The sequence below is a fragment of the Lontra canadensis genome, unplaced genomic scaffold (genome assembly GCF_010015895.1).
Source record: "Lontra canadensis isolate GAN:19392208 unplaced genomic scaffold, GSC_riverotter_1.0 scaffold201, whole genome shotgun sequence".
Taxonomy (NCBI): Eukaryota; Metazoa; Chordata; class Mammalia; order Carnivora; family Mustelidae; genus Lontra; species Lontra canadensis.
The window spans coordinates 1,255,844-1,278,420 of record NW_022631195.1 but is presented as its reverse complement, the minus strand read 5'-3'; the positions used below and the strand labels follow the sequence as shown (position 1 = coordinate 1,278,420).

The window sequence follows — 22,577 nt, the reverse complement described above, 5'->3', positions numbered from 1 at the left end:
AGAGACATCACTTTACAAAGTGGCAGCTACTCCAGAGGCTCAAGCCCCACAGAAAAGTGTACCCCAAGACCTCCACCTAACCAGGAGAGCTCAGGTATCCATTGAGAAAGGGACATGAAGATCAGGGCCTACTCTGGAGGCGGAATTGTATTTATTGGTTTTTAAATAACTGTTCTCCATCTGCAACATGCATTTGTAAATGAGCAGTAAGTTTTGGAGAAATCAGAAAAATGGAAAGAAGGAAAATAAGAATCACCCAGAAAGAAACTAAGCTTAATGTGCTGGGGTGTTGTGCTGCCAGATTTGTTTTTCTGCTTACCGTCTGCTTGTTTCACACAGTAGTGCGGCTGGAACAGTTTTCTGATGCTCCACCACGTGGCCTCGCTGGTTGCAGAGTCACCCACTGTCATGGGGACACTCCTTCATTCCACAGACCCTCGCTGAACACCTGGTTTGTGTCAGGCCCTCCTCCAGGCTCGGGGGTTCAGACTGCAGGCCTTCGCTCATGGGGGAAGGCAGAGAAGAGCAAGTAAGTTGACTGCATTGTGTCAACACAGGTGCTGTAAAGAAAAGGAAAACAAGAAAAAATAAGTAAAACAGGGAGTGAGGGTAGGGAACGAATTCTGCGGAGGGGGTGGCATTTTATATAGGCTGGTCCAGGAAGACGTCGCTGGAAAAATCAGGAGTGAGGGGTGGGTGAGTAGGTCTCAGGGTGGGGCTTCTCGGGATACGAGGGTGTCATCTGGGCTGACCAGGTGTTTGCCCTTTCCTGTCTCTTCTGCATCTGGGTGGTCCTTCTGGGGACAGGGACAGGGGTGGATGGGACTCAGGCCTGCCTCCTTCCACTTAACACTCACTGTCCCCAGCACCTGCTCTTCCCCTGACGGGGATCCTGGAATGGCGGTGTGACTTGTGACGCCCACACTCCAGGTGAGTGCCCCTTCTGAGCCTTTTGGCTGCCTTCATCCCCAGCCCTCAGCTTTTCAGCCCTGAGCACCTTCCCAGGGGCCCCAGGCCCATTCACGTAGCTCTCATTCCTGCAGGTGAGTCACGGGAGGGATGCTGTAAGGCAGGGTCTGCCCCCTCCCTGTGAAACTGCACAGTGCTCTGTCACATCCTTCCTGAGGCTTTGGGCAGAAGTGGGTTGCCCAGGATCTCCTGTAGCCCTTGCACTTCCAGGGTCAGCCAGGAAGGTCAGGGTCTCTGTCCCCCGCCCCAGCACCCGCCTCCGTCCTGGTGTGAGTGCTCAGCTCTTCTTTGTGCACACAGCCTTTGGCTTCTCTCCTCAGATCAGAGAAGCAGAGAATAGGAAGGGAGCACCAATATAGAGGCTTGACCACCAACATCTCCAGGGTGCCCCTCCCCAGATTCCTGTTAGCCTGTTGGGGGGCATGAGGCCAAGGTTGAGACCCACACCCTGGCTTTATGGCAGTAGGACCGTTCCACTTTCCCTGGGGAGTGTTGAGGTGTCCTCTCTGTGCCAGGCCTTGGGGATGCAGCAGGGACCACAGAGACAGAGGCCTTGACTCCCAGAGCTGAACAGGTGCCCAAATATCCCTGACCTGGTCTCTGCATCCCCTGCCCAGACATCCCCAGACAGCAGGGTTTGTGGTTGCAGGAGGCCGTTGTGTTTGAGGACGTGGCCGTGTACTTCACAAGGATAGAGTGGAGTTGCCTCGCCCCCGACCAACGGGCGCTATGCAGGGATGTGATGCTGGAGAACTACGGACACGTGGCCTCGCTGGATGAGGCTTCCCCATCCATCCCGGGGCGGGGCTCGGGCAACCCTGCCTCTTCCACTGGTCTTAGGAGAGTTGATTCTTTTCCAAATTCAAGGTCCAGCATGTTTAGGGAAGCTGGAGGGCTGCCTCCATCTCTCTGTGGCCACCCAACTGCCCCGCTTCTGGGAAACTAGGTGATCCCAATCCATCCCAAGTGCCATGTGTCCCCTAAGGCCTCCAGCCCTGCAGCAGGGCATCCTTCCTTCCCTCTGCTCCCTGACACCTATTGCTCTCCTCTGCATGTAGGCTTTCTTGTTGCTAAACCAGCACTGATCTCCCTCTTGGAGCAAGGGGAGGAGCCAGGGGCTTTAATTCTGCAGGTGACTCAGGAGCAGGTGTCTGCAGCCAGCATGTGCCCAGGTAAGTGGGCCTGGCATTCACACAACTCTCCATAGCCTCCTAGGTGCTTGGGCAGTGCGAGGGCTGTACATTTAGGTCCTCACAGCAGGGCCAGAGTTCCTACCAAACGCCTTGGTTGTCATCCAGGGTCACCCAGGACTAACCCACACAAGGAACCCAGGTGCATGAAATGCCCTTCCCAGTTGTCTGAGGTGCCGGGCCAGGTCTGTGGGGGCAGCGAGTGTGTGAGGAGGACCCAGCAGGGAAGACCCTTGGGCTACTTTGGTTCTCTGAGCCAGGGCCTGGGGTTGGGACTGCAGAGGCTGCAGAAAGGGGGAAAAGGCCGTCCATGGGCCCTGCTTGGGGCTGATGTGTCTGCTGAGTGGGTAAGCTGTGGGTGAGTCCTCAGAGCAAGAGGGGAGCAAAGGATAGCAGCAGCCCACACCCAGTAGGCCTCCCTCCTGCCTCAAGCTCGCTCCCGCCCCCCACAGTCCTTTAGACCAAGCCTGTGTCTTCCCTTCTCCCCTTTCGGGAGCTCTTCTCCTAAGCCAACTTCCCGCAGTGCTTAAGCCCTTATTAACCTTCCTTTAGGTCCTCTTTCTTACACAAACCCCAATTTTACAGATTCTTGGAAGAAGTTCCCAAGCCTCCCTATTTCTTTGACATAAAGGTTCTGTCTTCAAATCACGGAGTTTCTTCTATGAATTACAGAAGCCAGGTTATTTTTCCATTCTCTGTTCATTCTTCCAGATTCTAGGATGGAGGCTGTGGTCAAGGGATCTTCTCTAAGGACAGTGTCTTCTAAGCAGTTAGGGTTATTGGGCACAGTTTGGGGGCACCTCCCTAAGGGGAGGCCGAAGCATCCCCAGCGGAGTGGCAGTCCTGAGGGTGGGTCAGAGAGACGACCCCTCGATCCTGAGGCAGGCGGCCCCAGCGGGGACCTTCGACCATCTCCCATAGCCCCGGTGGAGGGAGGGTGGGTCCCCGGCCGGTGGCTGCTGCAGGGGAGAGGGCATATGGCTGTGTCTGCGGCAAGGCCTTCAAGTTCAAGTCGCTGCTGCTCCGGCGCCAGGTCATCCACACCGGGGCTAAGCCCCACCAGTGCACCAAGTGCGGCAAGGCCTTCAAGCAGAGCTCCATCCTTCTGCGACACCAGCTGATCCACGCGGAGGAGAAGCCCTTCCAGTGCAGCGAGTGCGGCAAGGCCTTCCGGCAGAGCGCGCAACTCGCGGCCCACCGCAGGGTCCACGTGCGGGGCCAGCCTTACGAGTGCGGCGAGCGCGGGAAGGCCTTCGGCCCCAGCGCGCGGCTCCAGCAGCAGCAGAAGTTCCACACCAGGGAAAAGCCATACGAGTGCGGGAGGGCCTTCTGCCGCAGGTTCGCGCTCACGGAGCACGGCCGCCTGCACAGCGGGGAGAGGCCTTACCCATGCTTGCAGTGCTGCCAGCGCTTCGTGCGGGGGTCCTCGCTGCTCAAGCACCACCGCCTGCACGCGCGGGAGGGCCCCCGTGAAGACCGCGGCCGCCCAAGCCCCCTGCTCTGGTGCCACGCAGAAGCCGGCCACGGGCGCCGGGCTCCACCTGTGCGCCGTGTGCTGCAGGTCCTTCCGGCACAGTCCCCGCTGCTGCTGCACCGGCGGCTGCACACGGGCGAGAAGCCGTTCGAGTGTGGGACTGCGGCAAGGCCTTCAGCCAGAAGTCCAGCCTGACGCCGCACCAGAAGACACAGCCGGGAGAGGCCGTTCACCTGCGGCGAGTGCGCCAAGGCCTTCTGCAGGAGCTACGTGCTGAGCGAGCACTACCGGCTGCACAGCGAAGACAGGCCGTGCAGGGGCCGGGCCTGTGGCTGGCGATGCGCCCTCGTCCCGCGCCCCGAAGTCCGTGGCCCAGACTGCGCCCCGGCCGGCGCTGAGGCCAGACGGGCTCCCCGCTGGGCTTCCCAGGCAGTTGGTAAAGTTGGAGAACCCCGGGCGCCCGGGGGCCTCTGCTGGTTGAGGGTCGGACTCTCGAGGTCCGCTCTGGTCAGGATCTCAGGGTCGTAAGATCGAGCCCGGCGTCAGACACCGCGCTGGGCGGGGAGTCTGCCGGAGACCCTCTCCCTCCCCCCTCTCCGAGCAACAACGAACAGGGCAGAGAGCCCGCCTGGGGGAGGCGCCGAGGCAGGAAGCTGGCAAGCCTGCCATTCACCTGTGCAGCAGGACATCGGTGTCCGGGGGAGAAGGGACCGGCGGGGCAGTGGTCCAGCAGCCTGCAGGCTGAGCCGGAGCAGGGGCTCCCCACCACCGCGGGCCTGGGTGCCTGCAGGAGAGCCGCGTTTCTCAGCCCTCCAAGCCTGTGCCCGGATGGACACTTGGGCTTCAGTAAGTCCCATGGGGATCGTGAGTGGGTTTTGTTTTCTTCCTTCACTCATCTGTTTTCCAAATACCTGTGATCAGGAAAAGAAAAAAAAAAGATGTTGGCTATTTTTGGTGGTTCATTTGTTACTAGGACTGAGGTAGATCACACTCTGTTTGCGGGGCCCCAGCCACCTAGTCCAGGTGGGGTGCAGGGCTAGAGTCCACACAGCATCTGGCCTGGGGATATTTGGGGTTCTGAGGAGGACCGAGGGTTTGTCAGCAAGCCAGGGCAAGGCTGGAGGTTAGTGGTGACTGAAGCCAGGACCCACGAACGGGTCTGTAAGGCTCCTGGGCCGGGTCTCAGGAGCCCCAGCCAGGCTGAGTGGGATCTGCTGTCAGCAGAAGGCACTGGCTGGGGAGGAGCCTCCTGGGGGTTCTAAGTGACCCCTCTTCTCCATCAGTCCTCACATGCCAGAAACCCTGAGAATGCTGGCAGGCACCACCAGTGCCAAGCAGAGCTGAAGACCTGACCAGTGAATGTGTATTTTTTTTTTAACATTTTATTTATTTGACCAAGAAAGAGAGATCACAAGTAGGCAGAGAGGCAAGCAGAGAGAGAGGAGGAAGCAGGCTCCCCACTGAGCAGAGAGCCCGATGCGGGGCTTGATCCCAGGACCCTGGGATCATGACCTGAGCCAAAGGCAGAGGCAGGTGCCCCTGAATGTGTTGTTGTTTTTTTTTATTAAAGATTTTATGTATTTATTTGACAGAGATCACAAGTAGGCAGAGAGGCAGGCAGAGAGAGAGGAAGCGAAGCAGGCTCCCCACTGAGCAGAGGGCTGGATGTGGGGCTTGATCCCAGGACCCTAGGATCATGACCTGAGCCGAAGGCAGAGGCTTTAACCCACTGAGCCACCTAAGTATAAATTTTTTTGTAGGGCATTTGTGAAATGCAAAAACTTATAAAAAATGTAGAGGGGTGCTTGGGTGGCTCAGTCGGTTAAGTGTCTGCCTTCGGCTCAGGTGTTGGGGGGTCAGATCTTGGGGTCCTGGGATTGAGCCTCACATCGGGCTCCCTGGTCAGCGTGCAGTCTGCTTCTGTCTCCCTTTGCCTACTGCTCCCAGTACTTGTGCGTGTGCTCACTCTCTCTCTCTCTCACAAATAGACAAAATCTTAAAAAAAAAAAAAAAAATATATATATATATGTACACATATATATGTATATACATATATGTGTGTGTGTGTGTGTGTGTGTGTATATATATATATATATATATATATATGGGTGCCTGGGTGGCTTAGTCTGTTAAAGCATCTGATTCTTGATTTCAGCTCAGGTCGTAATCTTGGCATTGTGGGATCGAACCCCAAGTCTGGCTCCCACTCAATGTGGATTCAGCTTCTCTGTCTCTCTCTGCTCCTCTCTCCACTCATATGCTCTCTTTCTCTCTTTCTAAAATAAATAAAATCTTTAAAAAAAAAAAAAAAGAAATGTAAAAAACTTCCCAGAGACCATCACGGGGTGTTTGATGTGTTTTCTTAGCCTTTTTTTTTTTTTAGGATTTTAAAAAGAGAGCAGGGGGAGGGGCAGAGGCCAAGGGAGAGAATCTCAAGCAGACTCCCTGCTGAGCAGGGATCGAGGTGGGGCTCAAACCCAGGGCTCCAGGGTCATGACCCGAGCCACCTAGCAGCTCCCCTTACCCTCTTTTTAGTGCACAGTGTGAATATTTATTTGACAAATTGGGGTGTAGTGTGCTTGGAGCTGTGTGCCTGCCGCTTGTTGCTGCCTGAGCACCAGCCGTCCTGGGCGGTTTAGGGAGCAGCCGCCATTGTCGCACATCTGCCTCCCCGAATTTGCACTGTTGCTGCTGACCGAACAGCAGGTGTGTGCTTTTGTCCACTGACAAAAGCTGGGGCTGAGGTGGACGTTCCCTATCGGGGATACTGGGAGTGGGGGGGACTGTTTTTAATCGTTTGATTAATCACTCTTGTTTTCATTTAGATTTCTTGGCCTTTTATTGAGTAAATTCCCTATAAGTTCTTATACCTGTTTTTATTGGGTTTGTAAGCCTCTGTGTTGAGCCCCAATCCTTTTCCTTACTATCTGTTTTTTTCCATTGTAATAGGAACCACAGGGTTTTTTGGTGGTGGGTGAGCATGGGAGAGATGAGAGGGAAACTGCTTCTTAGAATTGAGAAAGTGAAATACCAATATTTTTTCCAGTTCTTTATTTCTCTTTAGTTATGCGGTTTTTGATATGAAAAATACATGTCCCCTATGGCCAAAACCATCTGTCCTGTTGTAATTAGAAAGGCCTTCTCCACTCCAAGATTTTATAAAACACTTTTTTAGGGGCACCTGAGTGCCTCAGTGGGCTGAATGTCCAGCTCTTGATTTTGGCTCAGGTCGTGATCTCAGGACGGTGAGATGGAGCCCCGAGTCAGGCTCTGCACCCGGGCTTGGCATGCTCTCTGTCCCTCCGCCCCTCCCCCACTCAGCGCTCTCAAAAGACAGAAAACCTTTAAGACACTGTTTGCTATGGTTAAATCACTGAAATAATACATATTTGTAGTAGAACAAAATCTCAATACAAAAATAGGAAATCAAGCCCCTCTCTTCCCTTATCCACGTTCCCATCTTACCCCCAGATTTACACCAGTTAAGTTCGGGTAGTTCATTGCAGATCCTTTTCTCTGCAGCTCAAGTGTTCAGTGTGTGTTCGTGTTTTTACAAACAGGGTTATCCTACTAGTGTGCTTTTGATGTGTCCACTTGCTGGGCTGAGTTGCTCCCAGAAGGACTTTCCAGGTAGATTCCTGACGGTGGGCTATGAGGAAAGAAGGAAGTGGTGGCCAACCGTAGCTCACACACCTACCTAATGCTTAGATGCTAACCCCAACGCTGCTGTGAAATGATTTTGCAGATGCGGTTAAAGCAGCTAATCAAGTGACTTTAAATTAATCAAACGAAGGTATCCTGGTGGGCCTGACATAATCAGTCATAAGGCCTTCAAAAGCTTAGGCTTCCCCGAGTCTCCAGCCTGTGGAAAAGCATCAGTTGGTGATCTTATCCTCCTGAGTCTATGCTCTGAGGACTTGGCGCTTGCTTCACAGCCTCCACGACTGCTGGCCACTTCTCTTCTACTGATTCTGTTTCTTGGATGGACCCTGACCGATCCACTGTTTTCTGCAACTTGGCTTTTCCACAAGTACCTGGCAGCATCGTTTTGTGCAGAACGACTTCATTCCCTGTGCAGTGATGAGCCACTGGTGGCCAGTCGTGGCCTGTAAGTAGGTACCGCACTGCTGTCCATCCCATACACACACAACACTGTGACAAGAGCCCTTCCATAAAACCTGGCTGTCAGCGTTTCCCACGAGCTTGAGCGCGGGCTCCCCAAAGGTTGAGACACTGGTGTGAACAGAACTGGGGGTTTCACATGGCTTATGTCCAGGTGGTTCTAGGACCCTGGCCTCACTCTCTTCCCACCCTCCAATCTCTGGCCGAGGCTCCCATAAGCAAAGCCAACTGGAAGCTAGCAATCGTGAAAGCCCACTGACGGCCCACACGGGTGACCTGGGCAGAGGTAGGGTGCAGAGGTTGGAGAGGGGTGAACCTGGAGCAATAGCCGTGAACAGGAGGCATTCCCTTGTCTAACCAATGGATTCTTCCTCATGCTGCTTTGTTTCACGCGCATTAACGGGGAACCCATCAGGCCCTCACTGCACAGTGCTCTCGCAAACTGCGCATCTGACAACTAGCTCTTGGCCTGGCAGCTGTCCTCAGGCTAAGACACAGACAGAAGAGAAAAGTCCAGTTTTGCAGGGTGCCACACGAAAGATCCTGATAGCAGTAGCCTATCTGAAGTTTCCCCGCATCCCCCAAGTTCTTCACTCCCCAGAGAGCCTGAGTGGGACCTTCACCTGGGGCGGAGCCCCGGCATCCCCTCCAGACCTGTGTCCTCCCACTGGGGCTGGACCCCACCTGCCTGGTGCTGCTCGCAGTACTGGGTCCCTGTCGGGAGCGGCTACTCAGAAGCTTAGAGAAAGGGTTCCAGGAATGGGTTGGGGCATCTGTTTCTCAAAGAAACCATGAAATTGGAGACTCTCAGAGAATCTGGGCAGTTGTCCCATCTGAGGGTTCACTCCCTCTGACGGTCCTGGAAACTGCTGCCCCCCCCCAACCATATTCCTAGGTGTCTCCTGAAGCTTGACTGAATGTGTGACAAAGAACCTTACCCATCTCCATTGGCCCCAATGTCCCAAGTCCCAGACCTTCTTCCTGTCATGGTGTCTCTCCTGCATCCATCTTCCTCCTCGGGAAGGGCTCCAGCTTGGCCGAAGGAGGCTCCACACGTGGGGTCGGACCTGTCCTGCCCTCGAGCGGACAGAGGCTCTGGAGCTGCTCCCTGTAGACCTGCTCCCCACCCAGCTGCGCAGGTTCAGGGCCATATGGAGCTGCTTTCTCCACATCCGTCCCCACTGGGAAAAACAAAATAGAACCGGGAAGGGCAGATCCCATCTTCTCTGTTCTTTTTTTCCCCCTCTCTCTTCTGAATTAAAGGAAATACTGAAGTAATAAGGGAGTATTCAGTTTTACATCAATGTCTGTGAATTGGACAGTTCTCAGGTTGTCCTCAATTTGAGGAAATGGTGGGGGTGGGGAGCAAGAAGATAAATTAGGGAATTAATGGTGGTAATATGACCCACAGGAAAGCCAAGCTCTGCAAGGGCAGTACACTTTTTTTTTTTTAAAGACTAATAAATCTTTTCCTGTAGAATGTTTCTGTTCTTTTTTTTTTTTAAGATTTTATTTATTTGTCAGAGAGAGAGAGTACACACAAGCAGGCAGAGAGGCAGGCAGAGAGAGAGGAGGAAGCAGGCTCCCTGCCGAGCAAGGAGCCCGATGCGGGACTCGATCCCAGGACCCCAGGATCATGACCTGAGCCGAAGGCAGTGGCTTAACCAACTGAGCCACCCAGGTGTCCCAAGGGCAGTACACTTTTTTAAAAAGATTTTATTTATTTGAGAGAGGGAGAGAAAGAGAGCGAGCATGAATGGGGTGAGGGGCAGAGGGAGAAGCAGACTCCCCGGTGAGCAGGGAGCCCGATACGGGGCTCGACCTCGGGACCCCGGGAATCATGACCTGAGCTAAATGCAGATACCTAATGGCTGAGCCACCCGGGTGCCCCAGGGGCTCTACATTTTAACCAGCCTTTCCAAAGGGAATAAGAATGACTTGGAGACTGAGCATTGCCTGGGGGACAGGTAAGGGCACAGTGACTTGAGGTCAGACCCAGGGGGAAGGCCCCTAGCCCTCCCGTCCTGCCTGCTCAGTGATGTGACCCTCACCTTACGGCATTGTTGAGGACAAATGTGCCACACAGCCAAGAATTTGATACTAAAGCTGTTCTTCTGCTACAGAGCTGAGGAAGGGAGGCTGATGAAGGTGGTGTAGGTTTTAAAAAGTCTGGGAGGAGGCAGTGGCAAGAAACAGGGCAGAGGTGGGAGGGAAAGGATGAGGTGCAGCTGCTGGTTTGGAATGACGGGGACACCCGCAGATGGCAGGAGAGCAGACGATGTCACAGGTGTCCCTACGGTGCAACTGGTTCAGCGGATGTCTGAGTCCCCAGATGACGGAGTTTCTAAGAAGCGTTTATACAAGCCTGATCGATATTCAGGGCTCAGTTAATGCTTGCTGGATGAAAGAATGACTGAAGGTCACAAACTTGGACAAAGGAAGTAGAAAGTCTAGACAGGGATACAGCCCGTGGCCCAGGAAGGTCAAAACTAAACCAAGGTGGGTAAAGCATGTCTCCTCGCTGCTTGCTCTTGTGAGGGGCACCGTGGAGGGCGATCTTCTGACTGAGCTCTTAGCACAACACTGCTTCATAGAACTCTTCCGAAATCTGCTCTCAGGTTTGTGCTTTGTCTTTAATGCTGAGCTTACCAACTGTCCCCATGGGTGCTGCTCAGATAACTTGGCACCCCAAAGTGAGTGCGCTGCCCTAACCAGACACATGCAAGCCTGTGGGCATCTCCCACTAGAGTGCCGGATCGGTCACCGTACGGTCAGTGCGGAGAGAACCAGCCAGTCTCCACACTACACTCCCAGTTTTCTGCCTACCCCTGTCTCTTCCTTAAAGATTAATATATTATTTTCTGCCTTGGGGCATCTGTCTTTCCCTTTGGCACTCTTATTGAGCAATTCCATACACTTCAGTGGCTTAAATTATCTTCTGACCCACATCTCCTCAATTTCTTATCTCTGTGCGACTGCCCACAGAACACCTCTGGTGCCTCAGAATGGGTTTAAAGTCGAGCTCCTCTCCTCCCAACATCTTGCTCCCCGTTGTGTGGCGGTTACCTAGGGCACACAGCAAGGCCTCAAATACATTAGTTAAATACGCTGGGGACGTTAGAGAAGACACTACGAACTTCCCTGACAGGGTCGGAGACCCTGGGCTGGAGAAGAGACCCCAGCTGTAGACCCACTGTAGAAGGACCCTCTGACACTGAGTGATCCTAAAGGGTCAAGGGATGGCCCTGAGGTGGCTGCGCTGTCCACCTTGTAGAAGTAACCACTGAACATAAGTGTTAGGCCTCAACCCAAGTCCCTCACCTAAAGCTACTGGTTTCAGACTTCTTTGATTCTGGAACTGAAACTCAAACATTCTGCTATCTTCCATTTTTTGGGGTGAGCACCAAAGCCTAGCCTGTGGTGGTGGGCAGAGGGGTTTGGACTCCTGAAAAGTGAAATTCTCATTAGACTTTAAGTCATTTGCAAGAGTCTAAGTTATCATCAGAAAACAGTTATCATCAGAAAAAGAGGGATCCAACCTGAATGATACCAGCCACCTCTCCTTCCTTTCTGCTCCTGACCCACAACTGCTCCTCTCCCTGCCCTCCCAGATGTGCCCACTCCCTCAGTCACCGTACCCCACGGCTTCATCCATCCAGGAAGTCCTCGTGCATGGTGCCCACCGGTGTATGATGATGAAGAAGAAAGCACGGCCCTGACTTCATGGGACACACAGACCGTGTCCTCCACCTCTCAGGAGTGGATGAAAAGGTGGGTGAGTCAGGGGCACCTGGGGGGCTCAGCGGGTTAAGCGTCTGCCTTCAGCGCAGGTCATGATCTCAGGGTCCTGGGATCGAGCCCCGCATTGGGCTCTCTGCTCAGCAGGGAGCCTGCTGCCTCCTCTCTCTCTGCCTGCCTCTCTGCCTACTCGTGATCTCTGTCTGTCAAATAAATAAATAAAATCTTAAAAAAAAAAGAAGGTGGGTGGGTCATAAGGTGGACTACTGCTCAACATCACAAGGCATGCAATGTGGTGACAGACGGCAGCTACACTAGTGAGTGGCACGTAACAGTGTGGAGTCACTATGTTGTACCCCTGGCACCAGCATAACATCCTGGGTCAACCAGACTTGGACAACAAGGAAAAGAAATGACGCACTGATTCGTGAGACAACATAGATAAGCCTTGAAGACATTATGGCAAGTGAAAGAAGCCAAGCACATGGGGCACCTGGGGCGTGGACGGTTGATTGCCAACTTGGTTTCAGCTCTGGTCATGATCGCAGGGTCGTGAGTTCAAGCCCCGGGTTGGGCTCTGCACTGCACAGAGTCGGCTTGTCCCGCTCCCTCTGCTCCTCCCCCTGCACACTTGCTCTCTCTCTCCCTCTCTCACTCTCAAATACATAAATTAAATATTTTTTGAAAAAAGAAGCCAGGCACAAATGATGTATAAAATCATATATGATTTCATTTATGTGAATGTTCAGAATAGGTAAATACATACAGACAGAAAGTAGGTTGTTGTTTCCCTAGGGATGGGGCAGATAGTAACATTGGGGAGTGATGGGAAGGGGGTACAGGGTTTCTTTTGGGGTTAATAAAAATTCTCTAGAATTGGTCACAGTGATGGGTGCACTGTTCTGTGAATGTATTAAAAAACATTCAATCGTACACATGAAGTATGGTATGTGAATTGTGGATCAGGAGAGCTGCTTACACATTTGAAAAGGCCAGGGCACCTGGGAGGCTCAGTTGGTTGAGCCCCTGATTCTTGATTTCAGCTCAGGTCATGACCTCAGGGTCTTGGGACCAAGTCTTGCATCATGCTGGTCAGGGAGCCTGCTTAAGGTTCTCCCTCTCCCTGTCTCCTCCCCCACCCCCTACTTGTGCACGCTCTCTTAAAAAAATTTTGTTTTTCTTTTGAGCAAGCCATTCAAACCTGATAACTCTCCAAGAAAGCAGAGTAACTGCATTGATCAGAAAAAGCTAGAGGTTGCGGAGCTGCCAAGGCTGCGAGAGGAGCAGGGTGGTTTCTCCGGTCACTGAGGGCCAGGGAGGGGTTTAAGACCTCCACCCTGACCTCCAGAACTACAGGGCAGCCCATGAAATGAACAGGGGATGAAGGAATTTGTCATCCTTCGGGACAGAGCGGAAGCGTGTGCTCTGCAGGATGGGATGAGGCGAAACAGAGTGAGGTGTGAGCAGATCTTCAGGCTCACACTAATTAATCACTAATCTAGTGATTAGACCCTAGAGTTGCTGTCAGGGACGGAAGCAGTTATGTGACAGAGACATACCAAGATGCTGCTTGTTCTCTTAGTGTTTGGAATCCCAGGCAACGAGGACATGAAACCACTACGTGGAAGCTTGTGTACGCTGAGTGACCAGTAAGTAGCTATTCCTTATGCCATTCTGTGTCCTCTTTCATTTTTTTTTAAGATTTTATTTATTTGAGAGAGAAAGCACACACAACCAGGAGGAGGGCGCAGAGGGTCAGTGGGAGAAGCAGGCTCCCCACTGAGCAGGGAGCCTGATGTAGGGCTCAATCCCAGGACCCTGTGATCATAAATGGAGCTGAAGGCAGATGTTCAACTGACTGAGCCACCCAGGCACACCTACTTTTTTTTCAAGTTTATTTATTTATTTCTACTTTTGTAATCTTCTACACCCAATGGGGCTCAACTCACAACTCCAAGATCATACGCTCTTATGACTGAGCCCACCAGCGGCCCCGATTCTATTTTTTTGTTTGAACATTTCTATTAAAACATACGTTCAAAATGCAGACGGATACTAGGAAAACGAGATATTTGGGGCATGTCCCCTTCCAGGAATGATGTCGAAGCCTAAACCTAACCCTAAACCCTGCACCTGCCAGCAGCATTTCTCCAAGCTGATAGAGGATGGGCCCTTAGCAGAGCCAAGTCACTGTGGCAACCTGGGGCCCCAGAGCAGGATTAATTCAGGGCCTGGAGCTTCTGCAAACTCACAGAACAGAAAAATCAAGGAAGGGCAGGTCGCAGCCTGGCCCAGGATCTCTAGGACTTCATGGGAACATGCAGGGCCCCAGCTCAGCACAACACCCAGGCCACAGGCTCCTGGGAAACGTGTGCTGCAGCCTCCGTCCCAGAAGCTAGAGACCCAGCTCCAACGTCCAGCCTTGCCCAGTGCAGACCACACGGGGAGTCACGGGGGTCCGAGTCTCCCAGAGCACAGGCAGAGACCATTCTCTCCTCCCTTTCTCAAGAAAATGTGTGCTGGCACAGCCGTCACACGAATGACTCCACAGAGCTTCAGCTTAGTGGCAGAGCCAAGCACTGGGCCCCAGATCCCCCACTCTGCCTCCAAGGCTAACCCAGGGCAACTGCATAACATGCTGGCGGGAACGTGGAGAACATGGTCTGGGGTGCTGAGTTCCAGGCTCAGGGACCCTAGCCAAGGGCGGGAGCTGGCCCTCACCCTCAGGATCGCCTGGGAAGGGTGAATGCTGGTCAGCCACCAGCTTAGGGAAGTCACAGGCACCAGAGCAGAGACAGCCCGTGAAGGTGGCCCTCCACACCGCTGCCTTGAATCACGATGTCGACAATCCACTTTAAAATATTCCAGCAAAGGAGTGCCTGGTTGGCTCAGTGGGTTAAGCCTCTGCCTTCCACTTGGGTCATGGTCTCAGGGTCCTGGGATCGAGCCCCACATCGGGCTCTCTGCTTGGTGGAGAGCCTGCTTCCTCCTCTCTCTCTCTCTGCCTGCCTTTCCACCTACTTGAGATCTCTGTCTGTCAAATAAATAAATAAAAATCTTTAAAAAAATATTCTAGCAAAAATGTGGGGGGACAGCTGACAAAGGGTAGCCACATGGTAGCAGCTGCTGGGTTAGGGCGTGAGTGCGGGGGTCTGCTGTTCTCTGCACTTTTGTATAAAGGATAATCGGGCACTTAAAAGTTTTTAAAATGAACACCTCCTCTACCCCCACAACAAGCCCCAAACAAGAAGGAAAACATCTTTTTCTGCACATTTATGCATGTAGCATATAACGCGTGGAAAGAAACACGGGAGGCTTCTACTCACTCATTCACAGGTTTACCTAGAGGGTGAGTTGCAGAAGGAGAGATGACAGATTCAGCTAAAAGTGTTGTCTTTTCAACTATCATATGATCTCCCTGATATGAGGGAGAGGAGATGCAACATAGGGGGTTAAGGGGGTAGGAGAAGAATAAATGAAACAAGATGGGATCTGGAGGGAGACAAACCATAAGTGACTCTTAATCTCACAAAACAAACTGAAGGTTGCTGGGGGGAGGGGGTCGGGAGAGGGGGGTGGGGTTATGGACATTGGAGAGGGTATGTGCTATGGTGAGTGCTGTGAAGTGTGTAAGCCTGGTAATTCACAGACCTGTACCTCTAGGGATAAAAATATATTATATGTTTATAAAAAATAAAAAAAATTAACATTTTGCAATGAGACATTTAAGGAAGAAAAAGAAAATCATCACTACCAGGAGATGTCCTGCCTAATTTGAAACAAAGTGGCGCTGCCCCCCCCCCCACCGAGAGTCACAACAGCACATCGCCCTTCATAGTCCTCCTTGTGGGAAGCCCTGAGCCCCCTGGACAGCCCATTCCGCTCTCCGGAGCCCCCTCCCAGCGAGGCTCCCCTCAAGCCATCAGCCTCTTCCCGGATGGCCGTCCCAAGCGGCACTCCCAGCCTCAGGCTCCACCGGCACAGTCCGACGGAAGTGGAACGCCAGCCACCACAGTCGTTTTAAACTTACTAGTCACACACACACACACACACAAAACAATGAAAAAAATGGGACTAAATTTAACAATGTATTTAAGCTAACACATCTAAAACACCATTTGAACATGTAACAAACGTAACAGCTCTTGGGAGACATCATCTGTGCTTGTTCGCATCGGGCCTTTGAAGTCCAGCGCTCGCTACTCTCACAGCACGTCTCAGTCTGGACCAGGCCCAGTTCATGCGCTTGACAGCGGCTCAGGGTTCGCGGCCAAGGCTCTGGGCAGTGTGGATCAGACTACAGGCCTCCCCGGCCCTCCCCTGGCACAAGCCTTCCCTGCAGCCCTCTTCCCTGAGGGCTGCTGCTTCCTCCACTCTGGGCTCCAGACTGATGGGGGCGGGAGGGGCAGCATACCCTTTGTCCCTCAGGAGTTAAATCAAGGGGCAAGCCAGCAGGCTTCCGGCCATCAGGTCTCCTGCTGGAGACTTCAGCGCGACTGGTGCCAGTTAACCTGGATTCCCGCACAACAGGCAAAGTGTTGGTTCCCGCTGGGGGCAGCAGCTGCCTCTGACTTGGACCAGACACCGTTCCGGTGGCCCTCGGTGTTGAGGGTGGTGAAGCCCCTCAGGCTGGGCCCACAGCAGCCTCCTGAGGCCACCAGGGGGATGAGGTTTCCAGTCAGGACTCAGACCTGAAGCCAGACCACATCCTGGAGAGCTCCAGGAAGGGATTCACCTCATTGTCTGAAGTCTGAATTCTTGTCAAGGTTTTTAAGACTTTAAGTGGTCTCTACACCCAGTGTGCGGCTTGAGCCTACAACCCTGACAGTAAGAGCGGCACGCTCCACCAGCTGAGCCAGCCAGGCGCCCCTTTTGAAAGTTTTCTAAGGTGCCTGGTCTGGTTCAAGAAAAAACTTGCCATGAGCTGAGGAGTCTGGTTAACCTCTCACCTGAGGCCCAAAGTGGGTGCCGTGGGAGATCACGTAGCATTACTCCCTCACTCTGAACTTTATTTATTTATTTGAGAGAGAGACCCCTCCCTGAGTGCGGAGCCTGACGTGGGGCTCGATCTTGCAACCCTGAGATCATGACCTGATTCAAAACCAAGAGTCCAACACTCCACCGACGGAGCCTCCCAGGCGTCTCTCATCCCTCCCTCTGAACCTTAAAAACAAGGAATCTGTCAGCTTGTCAGACCCTGACCGCCTGTCCCCATCCTCCCCTCCCGCCCAGTGTCACAGCTGGGCCTGTGCTCAGCCAGGACGGTCCCCGCAGCACAGCCCCATCCCAGCCACCACGCCCTGCCGCCGTGATGGGAGGCAGAAGGGCTGTGGGTCAGAGGCGAAGGCCCGGCTGCCCCAGCAGTACCCTGACCCAGCCCAGAAAGTCCGCAAGGGCTGGCCTCGCGGGGTGGTGGCCCGGGTGAGCTGAGGGATGTGGGGGAAGCGTGGGAACAGCCCCCGCACAGGGACGCGCTGCGACGGGCGCGAAGCTGTTCCGGACCCTGGAGGAGCCACAGTGAACAGGACACACGGTCCCCGCAGAAGCCCAGGGCTCCGGGGTGCAGCGCTGCCCCGCCCGCAGGGGGACGCCCTGCGCCCTGGGTGACCGCCTACACCGCGGCCGCTGCGGGAGCGAGCTTCCCCGCCGGTGGGGCCCTCGGCGCACACGGAGCCGCGCTCGGGCCTCTCCCCGGCCCGTCCGCGGGGCCGGGTCAGCAGGGACTCCGGCCGAAGGCCTTCCCACGGCCGCGCCCGCCAAGGACCGCTTCCCCGGAGCGTGTGGCCGTGCTGGGCCCGCCGGGAGCCGGCCCGGAGGCCGGGCCGCCCTCCTGCACCGGAAACCCTCGGCTCGGCTGGGGGCTGGGGGGCGCGGGGCTCGCGGGCGGCGGTGGTGCGCACGCGCTCTAGTGCCCGTGGGGGCCGCCCTGGTGCGCGCGGAGGCTCGGGACGCCCGGCGGCGTCTCCCCGTTGCAGCCCGCAGCCCCTTCCTCGCAGATCAGACCCCCCAGGGCCGCGCGGCTCGCCGGCACCGGAGCCGGCCCTTGGCAGACGTGCTGCCCCGCGCGGGGCCCTCAGCACCTCCCGGCATCTGGCTTCTTCAGGCGCGCACGCCCGCCGGTTCTCCGTACCTGCAACGGACATCCAAGAGCGATGAAATGAAAGTGCACCTGGCTGCCCGCTGGGGAGAGGCGCTCGGCCCTCACAGGTCGGAGCCCATACAGGGGCGACCTGGAGAAGCGCAGAGAAGGAAGGAACGAAGTCAGGGCAGAACTGGGCCTCTCGAGTTCAGGAGGCTCAGCCTAGTGGGGGCCAGAGCGTGTGGAGCCAGCAGTTGTCTGGAAAGATGGGGAGGCTTTGGTGGGCTCCTCCTGCTTCCCTGCACCACCGGCATCCCTCTCCCTGCCCAAGGGAAAAGGATCTTTGGGGAGATAGAATGGGGTCATGGAGGAAAGCCAGGGAGAAGTGCACTCTGGACCCTGCCACCGGCTGGGTGTGTCTGTGACCAGCCTCCCAACTGGGGGGGCCGAGCCTGCTTTGAGGGAAGACTGTAGGGAGGCAGTAGCTGGAGAGAAGTTTGCTGAGGACAGACACACTTGTTTTCCAGAGATACTGCGGATATGGGCCTTGGCCCCCTGACCTCACCACCGAGAACCCAGCACCCGCACCCCACCTGCAGGAGGCACACACCTCACTTTTCCCTCTACCTGCACCCCTGAGGTCAGGGCCAAACTCAAAGCTTTGGAGCCAAGTTTGCTTCAAAATAGTCACCCCAACCGATGTTGGGGAATATCATCAGAATGATGACACCACCAACTGACCCTGAGTGGGACCTGGGCATTCAGAAGGCTCTGCCCTGCTCCCCTGTCCTTGGGATGTGGACTCTGTGGGAGGCCACGGTAGGGCTTGAGACGAGAACCAAACCAGGCCCTGACTTGTGCCTCCTTTAAAGGCAGAATAGCAGAACTAAAGGCTTAGGTCGGTAAAGTCGAGCAGCCCTGAGAAAGGGTCTGTGCTGTGTGTTGTGCGCTCGCCTGCGTGACTTCCCACACGTTTGCTCGTCAGACAGAGACGATTTGGCCGGGGTCAGAAATTCTTGGCTGGTCCTTGCTGTCCTTGCACGGGCTACGGACTACACCACTGTAAGACTGTGCTGTGCTTCCATAAACTATGTCTTGAGTGGCCTTGAAGTCAGTGCATCTGGCTAGAGGGTCTGTTATTGGTGCTTGGGAAATAGATAATGGGAAAGCTTGAAGGATTTTCTGTGCTTGTTGCAAACTCTTTAGTAATCAGCTAAAAAGAGATACTTTCTTATGATTGTTTCTGTTAGCTATATAATGCCTTGCTGCCTTGAATAAAATTGGCACTACTGGACATCCTCCTTGGTGCTCCTCCTGCCCCCATCTCTTTGTCTCTTAATTTCTTTTCAGCATCCTCTTACCCTCTCGACCCTGGTCGATTTGTCGTGCCGGCCGCGACAGGGCTCCCCTTGCCTTTTGTGTTTTCAGAGGCTGCCGCCAGGCCAGACCTTTGAGAGGGTGATGTGATGTTGAAAATACCTGCACACTGTGTAACTGGACCCAGTCAGGGCCTCTGTTTGCAGATTATTTTTATTTATCGATTTCTTTTTCATTTTGGGCAGGGGGCTAGCAGGAGAGGGACAGAGAGAATCCCAAGCAGGCTCCTGGCCCAGCATGGAGCCGATGTGGAGCTGAGATCAAGACCTGAGCCGGAGCCAAGAGTTGTATGCGTAACTGAGTCACTCAGGCGCCCCGTGGTCAGGGCCTCTTTATAAACTTTTAGGACCGGGTGGGCGGGTGCAGGGACCCATTCATCTTGCTGCCTCCCAAGACAAGTTTCGTATGTTCCCTTTTCTTATTAAAACTGCCCTCCCCACCTGGAGTGGGCTTCCCTATTTCTTTGGTCTCTCCCTGTCCTCTGCACACAGGGCTGGTTTCAGATTATGCTCGAGAAGTTCCTGAGAGGGTTGGAAATCAACAACAGCCAGAGGGCCCCCAAGCCCCGTGCCCCACCGTCTGCCTGGCTGGCTGCATCCCAGGGACACGGCTCATGCAGCAGCCCCCAGGACGCTGCAGTGAGGGTGACACAGGGCTCTCGAATGCAAGACTGGTGTGTGTACTCACAACCTCGTGAACAGGACAAGCTGCTGAGGAGGCTTCTGTGAAGGCCAATGAACCTGGAAGATAGGTGGGAAACCTTGGACTTGCGTCTGTTCCGGCGGCCAGCTCCTGTGCTCTCCGCTGTTCTCACCCATCGCACTCCTCCAGGACCTGCGACTTCTTGCTCTGACCTCCACTGACAATACTGGACCCTCCTCAGGCTTCTCCTCCCCGGTCGAAGACACATGAGCCATGATGTCTCTTGAGGTCTGAGCTACTGGCTGAGGGTCTCTGCCCAGATGCCGGCAAGTGAGCCCCTGATTCCATTTTCTAAGACACCTTGGAAAACGAATCGTTCCTGGGCACGCTTGCATCCAGAGTCTCCTCCCAAATCCCAAGAGTGTCAGGAAACAGCAGGCGAATCTCAGCCGTCCTCACCCACAAGCTCCATGGGCAACCTGCGCCCCCACCCCTCTGTCCTCCTGTGCCGAGCCCTTCTGGCCCTTCCTGGCTGCCTCAGCAGGCCCGCCAGCCTCCCACCACGCCATCCTGCATCCCAGGTCAGGCATCACCTGAGCCCCGACAGTGAACAGAGAGCTCCCCTCCGTCCTCGCATCCCAGCGACCCGCCAGCAAGGCTGCCGTGTTTGGTCAGTCGGTGTTCACAGAGCAGCTGCTCCCAGGAGCAGGACAGACAGGGTCTCTGCTCTCACCAGTTACAGGCTGTTGATGGACCTAAGCCCTTCCCCGCTGGACACCTAGGAAGGACTTACCGCTCACGAAATCCAGTTCCCATGCCATGGACAGCTCTCGAGACCCAGCGTCCCCGTCCCTGTCCCTGCAGGCACTGCCCCGCCCACTGCAGCTACCCTGCCTGGGTGACATGGTTTTGCTGTCAGCCACGCCGCCCTCTTCTCAGGCTCCCCGACACCCACTTGAGAAGAGCCTCCAAGGCCATATGAGCAGATCCCCCACTAAGCCAACCATGGCTCCGTGGGCCAAACACCACACCGTTGTTGGGAAACCAGAGGCCGAGCTGCTCTCGGGTGAGGTGGCACCGCTGTGTGGCCCACACTTTGCGCTCGGAGCCTGAGCGCTGGGCTCCCTGCACGGCATGGTGGTTGGCATGCCTCGCCTGGCCCAGGATGCACGCCCAGTGGACATCACGGTGGTCGTGCAATCCCGGATCCCCACGACCACTCCGTCACTCCTGTGGGTCACAGCCCGCAGTCCGTGAGGCGGGGGCACGGCTGCTCCCAGCCCTCTGTCTGCCCCACATTGCCCCGTCCTCACAGCTGTGGCCTGGAAGGGACTCTGGTTATGCTTATTCTCGTCCCCTCAGCAAGTATCTCTCAGAAGCACTCTCTCCCCTGTTTCTGGCCAAGTGAGGCTCTGTGGCACCCCCCCGGCTTCAGCAGGGGGTTCGGCTGGGGTTTGGCGGCCAGGAGTCCTGCTTGAGAGACACAAGGGCTGATCTGGGCACATCCAGGGTGGCCGGCCTCCTGGGCAGGGCCAGGACTGGGGCAGACCTGGGAAGTCCACACTCTTGTACCCAGCTGGGGCTGCCTGTAGGACACTCATGGGATAGAAGGGGCTTCCCAGATCTCAGCTTCAGGAACTTGGGAACTCATCCAACCCTCCCTACCTTTAGCCTTAGGACTTCTGGAAGCCTGGGTTGCCTGCTGTCCACCCCCAGTGAGACCACATACCCATAGTCCTCTAGCCTCACGTCCCAGGAGATCTGCCTCTGATGGGGGCCCAAACACCGCCACACCTGGCTGGTGACGTACACAGCCACCTCCTTGAAGGTCATGGGGTCCTGAAACATTGGGACTCTGTGGGCCACACAAGGCTGGGACAAAGCGTCTGACTGGTGTGGGGTGGGGGAGGCAGAAAGACCCAAAGAGCCAATGCACCCACAGGGCTTCGGCCCTGACCTCAGAAGAGGTGTCTCCTGCAGGCCCAGAGAATGAGTTCCTCATGTCTGGGGTGGGGCCGGCTTGACGCCCCCTCCACGGGGAGAGGCCCACAGGCCCCTGGAGGTGGCTGGGGGTTGACCAAGGCTGATTCACGGGGAGCCCTCTTACCCTGCCCTGCAGCCCAGCACAGCTGCTCGCGATGCCCTGCATTCACTCGCTGGTGCCCACGGCAGTGATCTCACCACAGGCAAGCCATCTCGCCCTGGCTCAGCCTCACCCCTGTCATCCCCCGACACTCCTCCCACGCTCCCACCAGCCCTGCCTCTCCACAGCCATAGCCAGCCCTTGGGTTTGAGCTGCCTCTGCTCTGCCTAGACACCAGCTCTTGGCGGGTCTTGCGTGCAGGCCCCGGAAGCTCTTGAGGCCCCACTGGGGGCTTCTGGTGGGTCCAGCAGGGTCGGCTGGGTCTGCACACACCCCCGACCCCTCCGCCCTTTGGCTTGTCCTGCTGCTCCACCTGACCCCCATCTGATGTTCCTGGTCCAGCCGGGCCATACCCCGACCACACCACAGCCCCTGAGGCGGACAGTGAGAGCGAGGTGCTGTGCCTGCCCACCCCCCCCAAAATACCCAGCTTCATCCCAAGACAAGTTTGCTCAGGAGGGACAGCCCCACTTTCCGAGAAGAAATAGGGGTACCTGGTGGTTCAGTCACTTGAGAGTCCAATTCTCGGCTTGGGCTCAGGTCATGATCTCGGGGTCGGGAGATCGAGCCCTGATCAGGCTCCCCCACTCAGCGAGGTGTCTGGATGAGATTCTCTCTCCCTTCTCCTCCCTTCCTCTCTGCCCCTCCCCCAGCTTACATGAGCATCACCCCACACTCCCATAAATAAATAGATAAGTAATAGATAGATAGATGAAATCTTGAAAAGGAAAGAAAAGAAACAGGGCCATGAGCCCAGCTCTGTAAGGCCTGTGGGCTGCGTTTCCATCCCAGGCCATGTGTCTCCTCATCCAGCAGGCAGGATACAAGGCGCAGGTGCTGTAA

At 55.2% G+C, this 22,577-nt stretch overlaps 1 protein-coding gene across 1 annotated transcript; it reads left to right on the top strand.

The window, feature by feature from the left end:
- Positions 1 to 1,570: 1,570 nt before the first annotated feature.
- ZNF517 (zinc finger protein 517) lies at positions 1,571 to 22,577 on the top strand (the record flags this gene model as incomplete). The annotated part of the gene is given in 13 exon segments (XM_032848340.1): positions 1,571 to 1,742; positions 2,025 to 2,141; positions 2,871 to 3,035; positions 3,038 to 3,636; positions 3,638 to 3,731; positions 3,734 to 3,787; positions 3,790 to 3,841; positions 3,843 to 4,069; positions 11,367 to 11,526; positions 17,077 to 17,700; positions 20,374 to 20,657; positions 22,077 to 22,129; positions 22,527 to 22,577. Coding segments are annotated over 13 exon segments (2,652 nt in total), but the record flags the coding sequence as incomplete, so codon positions are not given.